The 15,541-nt window shown below is 38.4% G+C and overlaps 1 protein-coding gene across 1 annotated transcript in view; it reads right to left on the minus strand.

Annotated features, from left to right (window-relative positions):
* Positions 1–12,989: 12,989 nt before the first annotated feature.
* Positions 12,990–15,541, minus strand: part of hdlbpb (high density lipoprotein binding protein b) — a 38,939-nt gene continuing 36,387 nt past the window's right edge. The window contains exon 28 of the mRNA XM_084043591.1: positions 12,990–13,663. Coding sequence (XP_083899717.1) covers positions 13,571–13,663 — 93 coding nt within the window. The 3' untranslated portion in view covers positions 12,990–13,570. The remainder of the gene's footprint in view (positions 13,664–15,541) is intronic.

Below are 15,541 nucleotides of genomic sequence, written 5' to 3' on the forward strand. Positions count from 1 at the left end.
ATAACTTAAACCTAGGATATACACATAAAAGCATAATAAAACACTGTGTGTGTGTGTGTGTGTGTGTGTGTGTGTGTGTGTGTGTGTGTGTGTGTGTGTGTGTGTGTGTGTGTGTGTGTGTGTGTGTGTGTGTGTGTGTGTGTGCGCGTGCGTGCGTGCGTGCGTGCGTGTATTCATCCTCTGGGGAATTCCCTTACATCTCCTAACATTTCACACACACATTTTGTGTTTATGTGCAGTTGTCATAGACACAACCACAAGAGGTGTCTGTTTACACACACACACACACACACACACACACACACACACACACACACACACACACACACACACACTCTGGTGCGTGCGTGCGTGCGTGACGTGCGTGCGTAGGTGTATTAATGAGCTCAAATTGTAGCTCATTATGCTGTCAGTTCAACAATAGATTGACTGATGATTTCTTTCCAGCCTGAGAATCTTCAGGCTGGAAAGAAATTGTCAACTGTCCTCTGATGTCATACTGAGAAACTATCTCTATAATCATCTCTAGATATAGAGATCACTATAGAGATGACTACAGAGATGACTATAGATATACAGTATAGAGATGGCTATAGATATTGAGATGACTATAGAGATTAGTATAGATATAGAGATAACTATAGACACTAGAGATGACTATAGATATTGGATGACTATAGATATTGAGATGACTATAGAGATGAGTATAGAGGGTTACAGGCAGGGCACGCACTGGATGAAAGGTTCCTATTCGTGAATTCATTAACTGCAAATCGACACATGTGATTTACATGTTATGTCCCTGTGGTCTAGCATACGTAGGACAAACTAAACGACCCCTCAAACAAAGAATATCAGAGAACAAAAATGCAATCCGTACAAGAAATATGGATTGTTCAATTGCAAAACATTATGCTGAAGCAAATCATGGTTCACCCTCTTCATTAAAATTCTGTTGGATTGAGAGAATCGTGATGCCTGTCAGAGGGGGTGATATTGGCCCAGTGAGAAATGCAGTGGATATACACACTCAATACTATGACACCCAATGGGCTGAATGACGATTATAGCTTAAAGGAGAATTCCGGTCATTTTAAGTGTTATGTTTGATGTGTGTCAAATCACTTACCAACGTAGAAATGAAAATCGCGTAACTCCACAGAGCCCCCTATCAACCCCCACCGTTGGCATTATAGGAGGATATAGGATAGCCCAAATTCGCCTATTTTAACCAATGCAAAGTCTGTTTTTTTGCTTCTAGTACTCATTGTTGAGTCCCATGATAATGTAACAGGCGCTAAAACTCCCGACAAGCTAACGGCTAATAACAGAACGAGCTAATGCTGGTTGCTGGTTTCTCTCCCGACCTGGCAACCTGGGGCTGCCATGCAGAGAGATAAGCAGCCCCAGCGTTAGCTCGTTTGTTATTAGCCGTTAGCTTGTCGGGAGTTTTAGCGCATGTTACATTATCATGGGACTCAACAATGAGTACTAGAAGCAAAAAAACAGACTTTGCATTGGTTAAAATAGGCGAATTTGGGCTATCCTATATCCTCCTATAATGCCAACGGTGGGGGTTGATAGGGGGCTCTGTGGAGTTACGCGATTTTCATTTCTACGTTGGTAAGTGATTTGACACACATCAAACATAACACTTAAAATGACCGGAATTCTCCTTTAAGCTATGCTTTTTGGGTTATTGGATGTGTAACTTTATCATATATGCCTCAAATTGCCTGTAACAAATTGAATTAATCAAATCAGTGTTTGTCAGTGGCAGTCTATTCCCATTAGTCCACTAAGACCTTCCACCAAGTTTGTGACCCATAGGATGCTCAGAACTGGAGATAATTACATAAAACTCGTCAGCCAATAGGAACACAGATGGGCGTGGCCTCCAGTGGCAGTCAATTATCATGGGTCCACTAAGACCCCCCACCAAGTTTGGGCCTCGTAGGCAAGCCCCCAGAACCCAGTGCTTGCATTGAAGCGAAATGGACATGCTGGCCATTCGTAGGTACTGCAGCTTAAAACGGATGGGGCCACTGCAAATGTACGAGCAAAAACGGTTTCGACCAATGGGCTTGACTCACGAGCTTGCGCACAAGCTTGCGCACAGGGACGCGCACCTCTGTGACGTAAAACGCGTCACTTCTGTGACGCAGAACGGATCACAGTGGCCCCAAATAGGCTACGCCCATCACACTTTACAACCCGGAAGAAGGGGTGAATTCGCTTCATGCGCTCGGTGAGCAACTCAATGCAAGTGGACGGGAGGCCATATCCGGTGCCCTCTCTATTATTTTTAACTCTATGCTCGTAGGACACTCAGAACCAGAGATATTTACATAAAACCCCTCAGCCAATGGGAACACAGAGGGGGCGTGGCCTGCAGTGGCAGTCCATTCTCATTGGTCCATTAAGACCCCCCACCAAGTTTGGGCCTCGTAGGACGCTCAGAACCGGAGATATTTACATAAAACCCCATAGCCAATAGGAACACAGAGGGGGCGTGGCCTCCAATAAAAATGCGAGATCCGAGACCTAGAGTATCCGAGACCTAGAGTATGCTCAGAATTAGAGTTATTCCCAATAAACCCTCGACCAATAGGAAAAGAGGGATGAATGACCAAGGACTAGTGGTTGAGTGTCTCATCTCTTATGCTGGAACAGAAGAGATGAGACACTCACCCACTCAAACCGTCTTCATTGCAACAAAGACTGTCCCAGCATAAGAGATGAGACACTCACCCACTCAAACCGTCTTCATTGCAACAAAGACTGTCCCAGCATAAGAGAAGCAACACTCACCCACTCCAACCGTCTTTAGTGCAACAAAGACTGTCTCAGCATAAGAGAAGCGACACTCACCCACTCCAGCCGTCTTTAGTGCAACAAAGACTGTCTCAGCATAAGAGAAGCGACACTCACCCACTCCAACCGTCTTCATTGCAACAAAGACTGTCCCAGCATAAGAGATGAGACACTCACCCACTCCAACCGTCTTCATTGCAACAAAGACTGTCCCAGCATAAAAGATGAGACACTCACCCACTCCAACCGTCTTCATTGCAACAAAGACTGTCCCAGAATAAGAGATGAGACACTCACCCACTCAAACCGTCTTCATAGCAACAAAGACTGTTCCAGCATAAGAGATGAGACACTCACCCACTCACACCGTCTTTAGTGCAACAAAAACTGTCCCAGCATAAGAGAAGCGACACTCACCCACTCCAACCGTCTTTAGTGCAACAAAGACTGTCCCAGCATAAGAGATGAGACACTCACCCATTGCAACCGTCTTTAGTTCAACAAAGACAGTTCCAGCATAAGAGCTGAGCCACTTAACCACTGCAACCGTCTTTTGTGCAAAGACTGTGTGTGTGTGTGTGTGTGTTTTGGGGGAACAATTTTTTTTTCGTCACTACCATTTTTTTTTGTCACCAATTTTTTCGTCACCAATTTTTTTTTCGTCACTACCGAAACGGAAAAAAAAATTCACGAAAAAAGTCACTACCAATCCACTTGAAATTGCCTGAAACGGAAAAAAATGTACTAAGTCCAGAGCTCGATGAATGTTAGGGACCAAAGAAAAAGTCACTACCAATCAACTTTAAATTGCCTGAAACGTACTCCTAACAGGTTTTTGGGGGAACAATTTTTTTTTCGTCACTACCAATTTTTTTTTCGTCACCAATTTTTTCGTCACCAATTTTTTTTTCGTCACTGCCGAAACGGGAAAAAAAATTCACAAAAAAAGTCACTACCAATCCATTTGAAATTGCCTGAAACGTACTCCTAACAGGTTTTTGGGGGAACAATTTTTTTTTCGTCACTACCATTTTTTTTTGTCACCAATTTTTTCGTCACCAATTTTTTTTTCGTCACTGCCGAAACGGGAAAAAAAATTCACAAAAAAAGTCACTACCAATCCATTTGAAATTGCCTGAAACGTACTCCTAACAGGTTTTTGGGGGAACATTTTTTTTTCCGTTTCGGTAGTGTCACTACCGAAACGGGGAAAAAAAATCACAAAAAAAGTCATTACCAATCCACTTGAAATTGCCTGAAACGTACTCCTAACAGGTTTTTGGGGGAACAATTTTTTTTTCGTTTCGGTAGTGTCACTACCGAAACGGAAAAAAAAAATCACAAAAAAAGTCACTACCAATCCACTTGAAATTGCCTGAAACGTACTCCTAACAGGTTTTTGGGGAACAATTTTTTTTTCGTCACTACCAATTTTTATTTCGTCACCAATTTTTTCGTCACCAATTTTTTTTTCGTCACTACCGAAACGGAAGCAAAAACCTGTTAGGAGTACGTTTCAGGCAATTTCAAGTGGATTGGTAGTGACTTTTTTTGTGATTTTTTTTTTTCCGTTTCGGTAGTGACACTACCGAAACGATAAAAAAATTGTTCCCCCAAAAACCTGTTAGGAGTACGTTTCAGGCAATTTCAAGTGGATTGGTAGTGACTTTTTTTTGTGAATTTTTTTTTCCGTTTCGGTAGTGACACTACCGAAACGATAAAAAAATTGTTCCCCCAAAAACCTGTTAGGAGTACGTTTCAGGCAATTTCAAGTGGATTGGTAGTGACTTTTTTTGTGACTTTTTTTTCCCCAAAAAACCTGTTAGGAGTACGTTTCAGGCAATTTCAAGTGGATTGGTAGTGACTTTTTTTGTGATTTTTTTTTCCATTTCGGTAGTGACGAAAAAAAAATTGGTGACGAAAAAATTGGTGACAAAAAAAATTGGTAGTGACGAAAAAAAAGTTGTTCCCTCAAAAACCTGTTAGGAGTACGTTTCAGGCAATTTCAAGTGGATTGGTAGTGACTTTTTTTGTGAATTTTTTTTCCGTTTCGGTAGTGACGAAAAAAAAATTGGTGACGAAAAAATTGGTGACGAAAAAAAATGGTAGTGACGAAAAAAAAATTGTTCCCCCAAAAACCTGTTAGGAGTACGTTTCAGGCAATTTCAAGTGGATTGGTAGTGACTTTTTTTGTGAATTTTTTTTCCGTTTCGGTAGTGACGAAAAAAAAATTGGTGACGAAAAAATTGATGACAAAAAAAATTGGTAGTGACGAAAAAAAATTTGTTGCCCCAAAAACCTGTTAGGAGTACGTTTCAGGCAATTTCAAGTGGATTGGTAGTGACTTTTTTTGTGAATTTTTTTTCCGTTTCGGTAGTGACGAAAAAAAAATTGGTGACGAAAAAATTGGTGACGAAAAAAAATGGTAGTGACGAAAAAAAAATTGTTCCCCCAAAAACCTGTTAGGAGTACGTTTCAGGCAATTTCAAGTGGATTGGTAGTGACTTTTTTTGTGAATTTTTTTTCCGTTTCGGTAGTGACGAAAAAAAAATTGGTGACGAAAAAATTGATGACAAAAAAAATTGGTAGTGACGAAAAAAAAATTGTTGCCCCAAAAACCTGTTAGGAGTACGTTTCAGGCAATTTCAAGTGGATTGGTAGTGACTTTTTTTGTGAAATTTTTTTCCGTTTCGGTAGTGACGAAAAAAAATTGGTGACGAAAAAATTGGTGAAAAAAAATTGGTAGTGACGAAAAAAAAATTGTTCCCCCAAAAACCTGTTAGGAGTACGTTTCAGGCAATTTCAAGTGGATTGGTAGTGACTTTTTTTGTGAATTTTTGTTCCGTTTCGGTAGTGACAAAAAAAAAAATGGTGACGAAAAAATTGGTGACAAAAAAAATTGGTAGTGACGAAAAAAAAAATGTTCCCCCAAAAACCTGTTAGGAGTACGTTTCAGGCAATTTCAAGTGGATTGGTAGTGACTTTTTTTGTTAATTTTTTTTTCCGTTTCGGTAGTGACGAAAAAAAAATTGGTGCCGAAAAAATTGGTGACGAAAAAAAAATTGTTCCCCCAAAAACCTGTTAGGAGTACGTTTCAGGCAATTTCAAGTGGATTGGTAGTGACTTCTTTTGTGATTTTTTTTTCCCGTTGCGGTAATGACGGAAAACAAATTGGTGACGAAAAAATTGGTGACGAAAAAAAAATTGGTAGTGAAGAAAAAAAAATTGTTCCCCCAAAAACCTGTTACGAGTACGTTTCAGGCAATTTCAAGTGGATTTTTGGGGGAACATTTTTTTTTTCGTCACTACCAATTTTTTTTGTCACCAATATTTTCGTCACCAATTTCTTTTTCGTCACTACCGAAACGGGAAAAAAAATTCACAAAAAAAGTCACTACCAATCCACTTGAAATTGCCTGAAACGTACTCCTAACAGGTTTTTGGGGGAACAATTTTTTATTCGTTTCGGTAGTGTCACTACAGAAACGGAAAAAAAAAAAATCACAAAAAAAGTCACTACCAATCCACTTGAAATTGCTTGAAACGTACTCCTAACAGGTTTTTGGGGGAACAATTTTTTTTTCGTTTCGGTATTGTCACTACCGAAACGGAAAAAAAAATCACAAAAAAAGTCACTACCAATCCACTTGAAATTGCCTGAAACGTACTCCTAACAGGTTTTTGGGGGAACAATTTTTTTTTCGTCACTACCAATTTTTTTTGTCACCAATTTTTTCGTCACCAATTTTTTTTTCGTCACTACCGAAACGGAAACAAAATTCACAAAAAAAGTCACTACCAATCCACTTGAAATTGCCTGAAACGTACTCCTAACAGGTTTTTGGGGGAACATTTTTTTTTTCGTTTCGGTAGTGTCACTACCGAAACGGAAAAAAAAATTCACACAAAAAGTCACTACTAATCCACTTGAAATTGCCTGAAACGTACTCCTAACAGTTTTTTTGGGGGGAAAAAAATCACAAAAAAAGTCACTACCAATCCACTTGAAATTGCCTGAAACGTACTCCTAACAGGTTTTTGGGGGAACATTTTTTTTTTCGTTTCGGTATTGTCACTACCGAAACGGAAAAAAAAATCACAAAAAAAGTCACTACCAATCCACTTGAAATTGCCTGAAACGTACTCCTAACAGGTTTTTGGGGGAACAATTTTTTTTTCGTCACTACCAATTTTTTTTGTCACCAATTTTTTCGTCACCAATTTTTTTTTCGTCACTACCGAAACGGAAAAAAAAATCACAAAAAAAGTCACTACCAATCCACTTGAAATTGCCTGAAACGTACTCCTAACAGGTTTTTGGGGGAACCATTTTTTTTTCGTTTCGGTATTGTCACTACCGAAACGGAAAAAAAAAATCACAAAAAAAGTCACTACCAATCCACTTGAAATTGCCTGAAACGTACTCCTAACAGGTTTTTGGGGGAACATTTTTTTTTTCGTCACTACCAATTTTTTTTTCGTCACCAATTTTTTCGTCACCAATTATTTTTTTCGTCACTACCGAAACGGAAGCAAAAACCTGTTAGGAGTACGTTTCAGGCAATTTCAAGTGGATTGGTAGTGACTTTTTTTGTGATTTTTTTTTTCCGTTTCGGTAGTGACACTACCGAAACGATAAAAAAATTGTTCCCCCAAAAACCTGTTAGGAGTACGTTTCAGGCAATTTCAAGTGGATTGGTAGTGACTTTTTTTGTGATTTTTTTTTTCCCGTTTCGGTAGTGACTGAAAAAAAATTGGTGACGAAAAAATTGGTGACAAAAAAAATTGGTAGTGACGAAAAAAAAAATGTTCCCCCAAAAACCTGTTAGGAGTACGTTTCAGGCAATTTCAAGTGGATTGGTAGTGACTTTTTTTGTGATTTTTTTCCCCCAAAAAAACTGTTAGGAGTACGTTTCAGGCAATTTCAAGTGGATTGGTAGTGACTTTTTTTGTGATTTTTTTTTCCGTTTCGGTAGTGACGAAAAAAAAATTGGTGACGAAAAAATTTGTGACAAGAAAAATTAGTAGTGACGAAAAAAAATTTGTTCCCCCAAAAACCTGTTAGGAGTACGTTTCAGGCAATTTCAAGTGGATTGGTAGTGACTTTTTTTGTGAATTTCTTTTCCGTTTCGGTAGTGACGAAAAAAAAATTGGTGACGAAAAAATTGATGACAAAAAAAATTGGTAGTGACGGAAAAAAAAATGTTCCCCCAAAAACCTGTTAGGAGTACGTTTCAGGCAATTTCAAGTGGATTGGTAGTGACTTTTTTTGTGATTTTTTTTTCCGTTTCGGTAGTGACGAAAAAAAAATTGGTGACGAAAAAATTGGTGACAAAAAAAATTGGTAGTGACGAAAAAAAAATTGTTCCCCCAAAAACCTGTTAGGAGTACGTTTCAGGCAATTTCAAGTGGATTGGTAGTGACTTTTTTTGTGAATTTTTGTTCCGTTTCGGTAGTGACGAAAAAAAAAATGGTGACGAAAAAATTGGTGACAAAAAAAATTGGTAGTGACGAAAAAAAAAATGTTCCCCCAAAAACCTGTTAGGAGTACGTTTCAGGCAATTTCAAGTGGATTGGTAGTGACTTTTTTTGTGAATTTTTTTTTCCGTTTCGGTAGTGACGAAAAAAAAATTGGTGCCGAAAAAATTGGTGACGAAAAAAAAATTGGTAGTGACGGAAAAAAAATTGTTCCCCCAAAAACCTGTTAGGAGTACGTTTCAGGCAATTTCAAGTGGATTGGTAGTGACTTTTCTTGTGATTTTTTTTTCCGTTTCGGTAGTGACGGAAAACAAATTGGTGACGAAAAAATTGGTGACGAAAAAAAAATTGGTAGTGAAGAAAAAAAAATTGTTCCCCCAAAAACCTGTTAGGAGTACGTTTCAGGCAATTTCAAGTGGATTTTTGGGGGAACATTTTTTTTTTCGTCACTACCAATTTTTTTTGTCACCAATATTTTCGTCACCAATTTCTTTTTCGTCACTACCGAAACGGAAAAAAAAATTCACAAAAAAAGTCACTACCAATCCACTTGAAATTGCCTGAAACGTACTCCTAACAGGTTTTTGCTTCCGTTTCGGTAGTGACGAAAAAAAAAATGGTGACGAAAAAATTGATGACAAAAAAAATTGGTAGTGACGAAAAAAAAATTGTTCCCCCAAAAACCTGTTAGGAGTACGTTTCAGGCAATTTCAAGTGGATTGGTAGTGACTTTTTTTGTGATTTTTTTTTCCGTTTCGGTAGTGACGAAAAAAAAATTGGTGACGAAAAAATTGATGACAAAAAAAATCGGTAGTGACGAAAAAAAATGTGTTCCCCCAAAAACCTTTTTTTTTTTTTTTTTTCGGTAGTGTCACTACCGAAACGGAAAAAAAATTACTAAGTCCAGAGCTCGATGAATGTTAGGGACCAAAAAAAAAGTCACTACCAATCAACTTTAAATTGCCTGAAACGTACTCCTAACAGGTTTTTGGGGGAATTCTTTTTTTTTTTCGTTTCGGTAGTGTCACTACCGAAACGGAAAAAATTTTACTAAGTCCAGAGCTCGATGAATGTTAGGGACCAAAAAAAAAGTCACTACCAATCAACTTTAAATTGCCTGAAACGTACTCCTAACAGGTTTTTGGGGGAAAACATTTTTTTTCGTTTCGGCAGTGTCACTACCGAAACGGAAAAAAATGTACTAAGTCCAGAGCTCGATGAATGTTAGGGACCAAAAAAAAAGTCACTACCAATCAACTTTAAATTGCCTGAAACGTACTCCTAACAGGTTTTTGGGGGAACAATTTTGGCCTCCACACTTAGTGATTTTTTCGGATTTAACTTCGTTTCGGTAGTGACACAATGGTGTCACTACCGAAACGAAAAAAAAATTACTAAGTCCAGAGCTCGATGAATGTTAGGGACCAAAACAAAAGTCACTACCAATCAACTTTAAATTGCCTGAAACGTACTCCTAACAGGTTTTTGGGGGAACTATTTTGGCCTCCACACTTGATGTGATTTTTTCGTATTTAGCTTCGTTTCGGTAGTGACACACATATATATATATATATATATATATATTATTTATAATATAAAAAAAATCTGTAATATATTATCAAACATCTAACAACAATATGAACTACTGTACAGTGTTAACAGAGTGACAATGACATATCACATGTGTGAAACATTGTGAAACAATTATGATTCATAGTCACACTCTATTTTAGTAATATAATTAAATTGATTATATCTCATTGTATTTATTTCATTTTATTTGAATGCAGGGTCATTAAAATGAGTCCATATACAAACACATGTGTTGAATTAACTGTGGAAAAACTTGAAGAACAAGGCACTGGATTAAGTAAGCTTGGCTGTTAGCCTTAACCCCCTACCAGGCTAACTTCACAGCAAAATTTCCATGGTAACTAAGGTAGGATTGCGTAATTTTTCTTTAGTGAAATCGAGTCATGGATAAACTTATCCAGGGTGCTCTGGCTAAACTAATCTGGCAAGATAATTCAGCTTTCATGAAACCGATTCATCGCTAATCCTGGCTAAATTAAGCCAGGATAGGTGTTAAATCCAGGCTTAACCCCTAATTCTGCTTTCATGAAATAGGTTGGGTAGCCCATTGTTGGCCAGCAAACTTTTGCAAAAATCGGTATCCTGGTGGCGGTATAACAGGCCGATGTGAAAAATGTGGGGCAGAGGTTCTGTTCTCGCCTCTAGAGAGTGCGTACGTACAGTTTCAAGGTCAACAGGGGACCGAACTTTGCACCCCTGATGGGGTGCGTTTATGATTTGTGGCATTTTGTTCAAAACCGGCCACTCCTGCAAACTTTGGAAGACAATCTTTGCCAATCAGGATGGAATATGAAAGATTTGACAGATACAGCTTGATTACATGACCATAGAGATAATGTGTACCGATTTGCGTGGTTTGGACAAAATACAGAACGCAAAGCACCATCCCTGGTTCCTTTTTCACATTTTATTTAAAGTAGGAAAAAATTTCAGTCACTGACATGTTATTGCAGTGTTGCATACTTACTCAATCATACGTTTCAAAATGTAGACTAATTACTTCTTAAGGCCAATAGTGTTTTCCATCAGTTTTTTTTTGTTTTTGTTTTTATTACAGAAAATTGTGGTTGCATCAGGGCCATTCTGCCCTGCCTTTTAATAACAGACATACGCTCACATGAACTTCAATATCGTCACTGTCGGGCGGAAACCTTGTATGTCCAAAACCGGAAATGGAATGTCATTTTTCAGAAATGGTGAAAATAGCTGATCTACAAGCTCAGAACGCATCACACGTTGTGAGCTTATAGATTTGCTATTTTCACTACTTTTGCTTGACACTCTTGTAGGGGGCATTAATTGACAAAAAAAACACAAAGTTGAAATATGGAGATAAGGTTTCTGCATGACAGCGATGATATGCAACCTTTTGTCTCATCACAGCCAGGATGTACTGAACTTCCAGTCACAGAGGGGTCAACAAAGAAGAGTCGGCACCTGTCAACTGAAAGCAGTGCATGAGATGCTAGTCCTGAAATTTCTCTCCGGGTATCAATAAAAGTTTTACTTTGTCTTATCTGAGATGAATGAGCTCGTCTGCCCTTCCCAAACCTAAATGGGGACATTTCAGTCAAAGTTCATAGCCCCACAATGAGGAGGAAAATTATTATCTGCTTGATCATCATGTTAGGTTGCATAGTCCACATTGACTACTTAATCCTCAGCTGTTAAGGAACCTACAGGCCACACCACACCAACCTGGATATTTCAAGTGGTACCAAGTATTTGCAGTCCAGTTGATTTCTATAAATGGTAACTAGGTTCCCATTATATTTTCTGGTCCTTCCTGTTCATTTAAGTCTACAGGCACAAGGAAACTTGAATTCAGTAGATTGAATTCTGGCCCACCAATATACAGTAGTTTAACAGCGGGGCACAAGATGTTTTTACATGTATAGTATTTTGCAGTAATTTGCGAAAAAAGAAAACGATGATAAGGGGCAACAACAAAATCACTAGCATACAAAAGCTGTGGAATGCTTCAGTGCACTGTGCTAAACTGAAAGAGGGTAGTCTCTCAAGCCAGACTATCTTTTCCACAATTTTCGAATGCAACAGAGTCTGTAATTCCACCCGTTAAATGTTGAGGAACAGGAAGCCGTCATCATTCAGACCAGAGGGGTATTCAACCAATCAAGACGGTAAAAATTTATTTAAAATATATTTTTGAATTTCCATTTCTGCTAAGCAGCTGGCTAGCTATCTAGCACTTAGCTTTGACTAATTTGGCTTCCAGTAGGTCTGTCACAATTATTACATGATCACAATTATTTATGATATTTTCTTGCATAATCATTAGAATAGTTTCAATTCCATGTGACATCTGCTTTATTTTACACTCGTTTTTAGAGCTTCTGAGCAGCAGCATTCCAAAATGATTTTACACTCGTTTTTAGAGCTTCTGAGCAGCAGCATTCCAAAATTGTGGGAGCCAGCCAACACATCTGTCTTGAGAGAAAAGAAAGATAAACTTTGAAACGAAGAATGTCGCAAAAACAAGACAACAGAGGCAAACAACTGCCAGACTAGAGAATACCGGAGTTTGGTTGAGCTTCATTCAAATGGACACCTTACTTGCACACAGTCTTTCAAAGATGCCAGAAACCAACAATGGAAAAAATCCACACAAGTTAAAAAAATAGCGAGAAGTTCTTTGTACACCTCAACGCAACAACAGATCACATATTCCCCAAAACGTATTTTACACTCCCTTGAAAAGTAAGGTTAAAAGCATCAAGCTACAATAAGTGCTTTATAAAAATGCAATATCACAGAAGTTCAAATAAAATGGCTTCTTAACAAATAAATAAATAAATAGTAAGACAAAACAACCATTATTACAAATCATTGTGAGACTTTTACATCTTTTGACTTGTGAAACAAAAGCTACGTAAAAGCAACAATGGAAGCCATTGTGCTCAATAAATACAGGAACTACAAACACTTAATGGGTGCAAGACTTCTCCTAGAACCAAAGCCCTCCACGCCTTACCTGTTGTATTACACATTACCTCACGTGTCCGAAAGGCTGGACTAACGACAAAACAGCTTTTTAAAAACACGGTAAAACAACCTTAAAAGACAAACTTTTTTTAAGCTCTTGCACAGTAAAACATTGAACCCGTCCCCCCATCCCATTTTGTTATTAGTTTAAAAAGACCAAGACCGCATTGCTAGCCAGGATAAATCCCAGGCACCCACCCCCACCCATGGGGACATATAGCTGGTGCTCTCCGATTCCTCTTTGCTTGGTTCAGTTGATTGATTGGACAGCTTAACATCTGTACAGCACTGGAGTGAGGGGAAGCATTTGGGGGCGGATTGGCAGTCGGAGGGGTGGGGGTGTTGGGTCATGATCTAAAAAGAGTTTTAAATCGTTCCACGGTAGTGGTGCGGCCAACGGTAGTGGTGCGGCCAAGAGGCGGCGTGGGATAGCAGAAGTACAATGAGATCACTCAGCGTCTGTAGGAGCCATCTTCTCTGAGGGATTGGGGGAGAATCCCCACTGTGGCTGGTTATGGGGGGAGGGGCTGCAGTTAACAGACACATAGGGAGGGAGAGAGAGAGAGAGAGTGAAGAGAGAGACAGGGAAAGGATGGGTGAGCAGCGATTTGTCCAGTGTTTTTCTTTTCTTTTCAATCTCCTCTACCATGCAGAGCTGTTGACTTCCCCAGCAGAGCTGTTCTCAGAACTTCTTGGGCCCCCAGGCAGAGGTCTGTTTAGGGGCCACACCTGTACCAAAGGTGGGGAAGTCCTCAGCACTGCTCATGTCAGGAGCCTGGAGGGATAAACAAGTTACATTACAAGACATGCTGATCAAGATCTGGCACCAGGTCATCCATACAGTACATTCGGTAGCACTTTACAATAATAACCCGTTATAAAGCATTTATAAACGTTTATAAGTAGTTTGTAGACTATTAACAAATCATTAACAACCTTGTTGACATTCGTAAATGATTACTAAAACCTTTATAACTACAGTTACAAATCATTTGTAAAGTATTAGTAAGTAGTGAACTATTCATGAATAAGCCATTTATATACATCTGTAAAAGATTATTAAATCATTTGTAACGACCCATTCTAAAGCATTTATAAACGTTTATAAGCAGTTTGTAGACTATTAACAAATCATTAACAACCTGTTTATTGACATTCGTAAATGATTACTAAAACCTTTATAACTACGGTTACAAATCATCTATAAAGGTATTAGTAACTATTCATGAATAAGCCATGTATAATACATCTGTAAATGATTATTAAATCATTTGTAACTGATGTTACATAATATATACAAGCTATTGGTAGCTTGATCATGTTTAACATATGCTTTGTTAAACATTCCTAAAGTATCTATAAATCCTTAGTACATGTTATTATGTGCCCTATAGTAATTCAGACACCAAACAATTACTAGAATTATCATTCATGTTAAGCAAATGATGCGTAAGACATTCGTAAAGAGTATGTAAACCATTTGCAGACGTTATCATGAGCCTGAGCCTAGTTGCTTCTTTTGGGCTTGTTTTCATAGACCTGTCCGCTTGTTTCTTTTGCAAAATCTGGCAACACACTGATTACCTGCATTACACCTGCAGTAGCCTACTAGGGAGGAAGTGAACAGTGATGCAGTTGCAGACTGGACAGAAATATGTCTAATTCATGTTTTATGTGTTTTAACTGTCTTGTTGCAGGTGATCGAGGTAACATAAAATGGCTAATCTTACACACATGAAGTAGCATTATGACTAGGGGGTATTTTGATGGTGGCTGTTTGTATCCACAATGTTTGTTTTGATGTGTAGGCTAGTAATGTCCTCCATGCTTAGCAGTTTAGCTTAGCAGCTAAAGCTAACTTGCACTGGGAGGTGGTGACTGCAGAGGCTCCAAGCTGCTACTCTGTGATTCTGTTGTGATTAATTTCTTTGTTTAAATGTCAGTGTGTGTGCTGTGGCCAAGAGTTGCTACATTTTATATCTTAATAAATTGTTGTATACTTGTATACTATATAACGTTACTTTTGCCACTTTTTGATGTCACATGTTTTACTAATCACTGTTAAACATGAAATAATAATGCATAGTCTTCACTTTACAACAAGGCCCATGATAACGTTAGCAAATGGTCAACACACTCTTTACGAATGTCTTACGAATCATATATTAAACATGAAAGATAATTCTAGTAATTGTTTGGCATCTGCATTCATGAAAGCCAGGTAGTTTGCAACAGGTAAGGAGAAAGTCACATTAACAGACAGTTGTAAATGATGAACTGTCTTCACTTTACTATAGGGCACATAATAACATGTACTAAGGATTTATAGATATTTTACTCTACTCAGAGTCATAAGTTTACAAAATGTACTAAAGTACAGTGAACGTCTGTGCGGTTTGTCTTCATCACTGAAAATAACGTACATGTAAACTGATATAAAACTGCTGTCATGTGCAGTTGGGGTGAAGAAACAACCATTTCACTCCTAATAATACCTATTTGATTTGACATCCTGACTTGCTGCTGTAGCTGAGGCTTGAACCTGTTACCTGCGGCTCACTAGTCAGTGACTCTATCCATTCACCTACAGCTGTTTCCTTAGAATCTGTGGTTCTGAAACGTTTTGTTGTCAACCCCCCAAATTGACATGTAT

This window comes from Gymnoscopelus microlampas (genome assembly GCF_963454915.1).
Source record: "Gymnoscopelus microlampas genome assembly, chromosome: 19".
In the NCBI taxonomy this organism is placed as follows: Eukaryota; Metazoa; Chordata; class Actinopteri; order Myctophiformes; family Myctophidae; genus Gymnoscopelus; species Gymnoscopelus microlampas.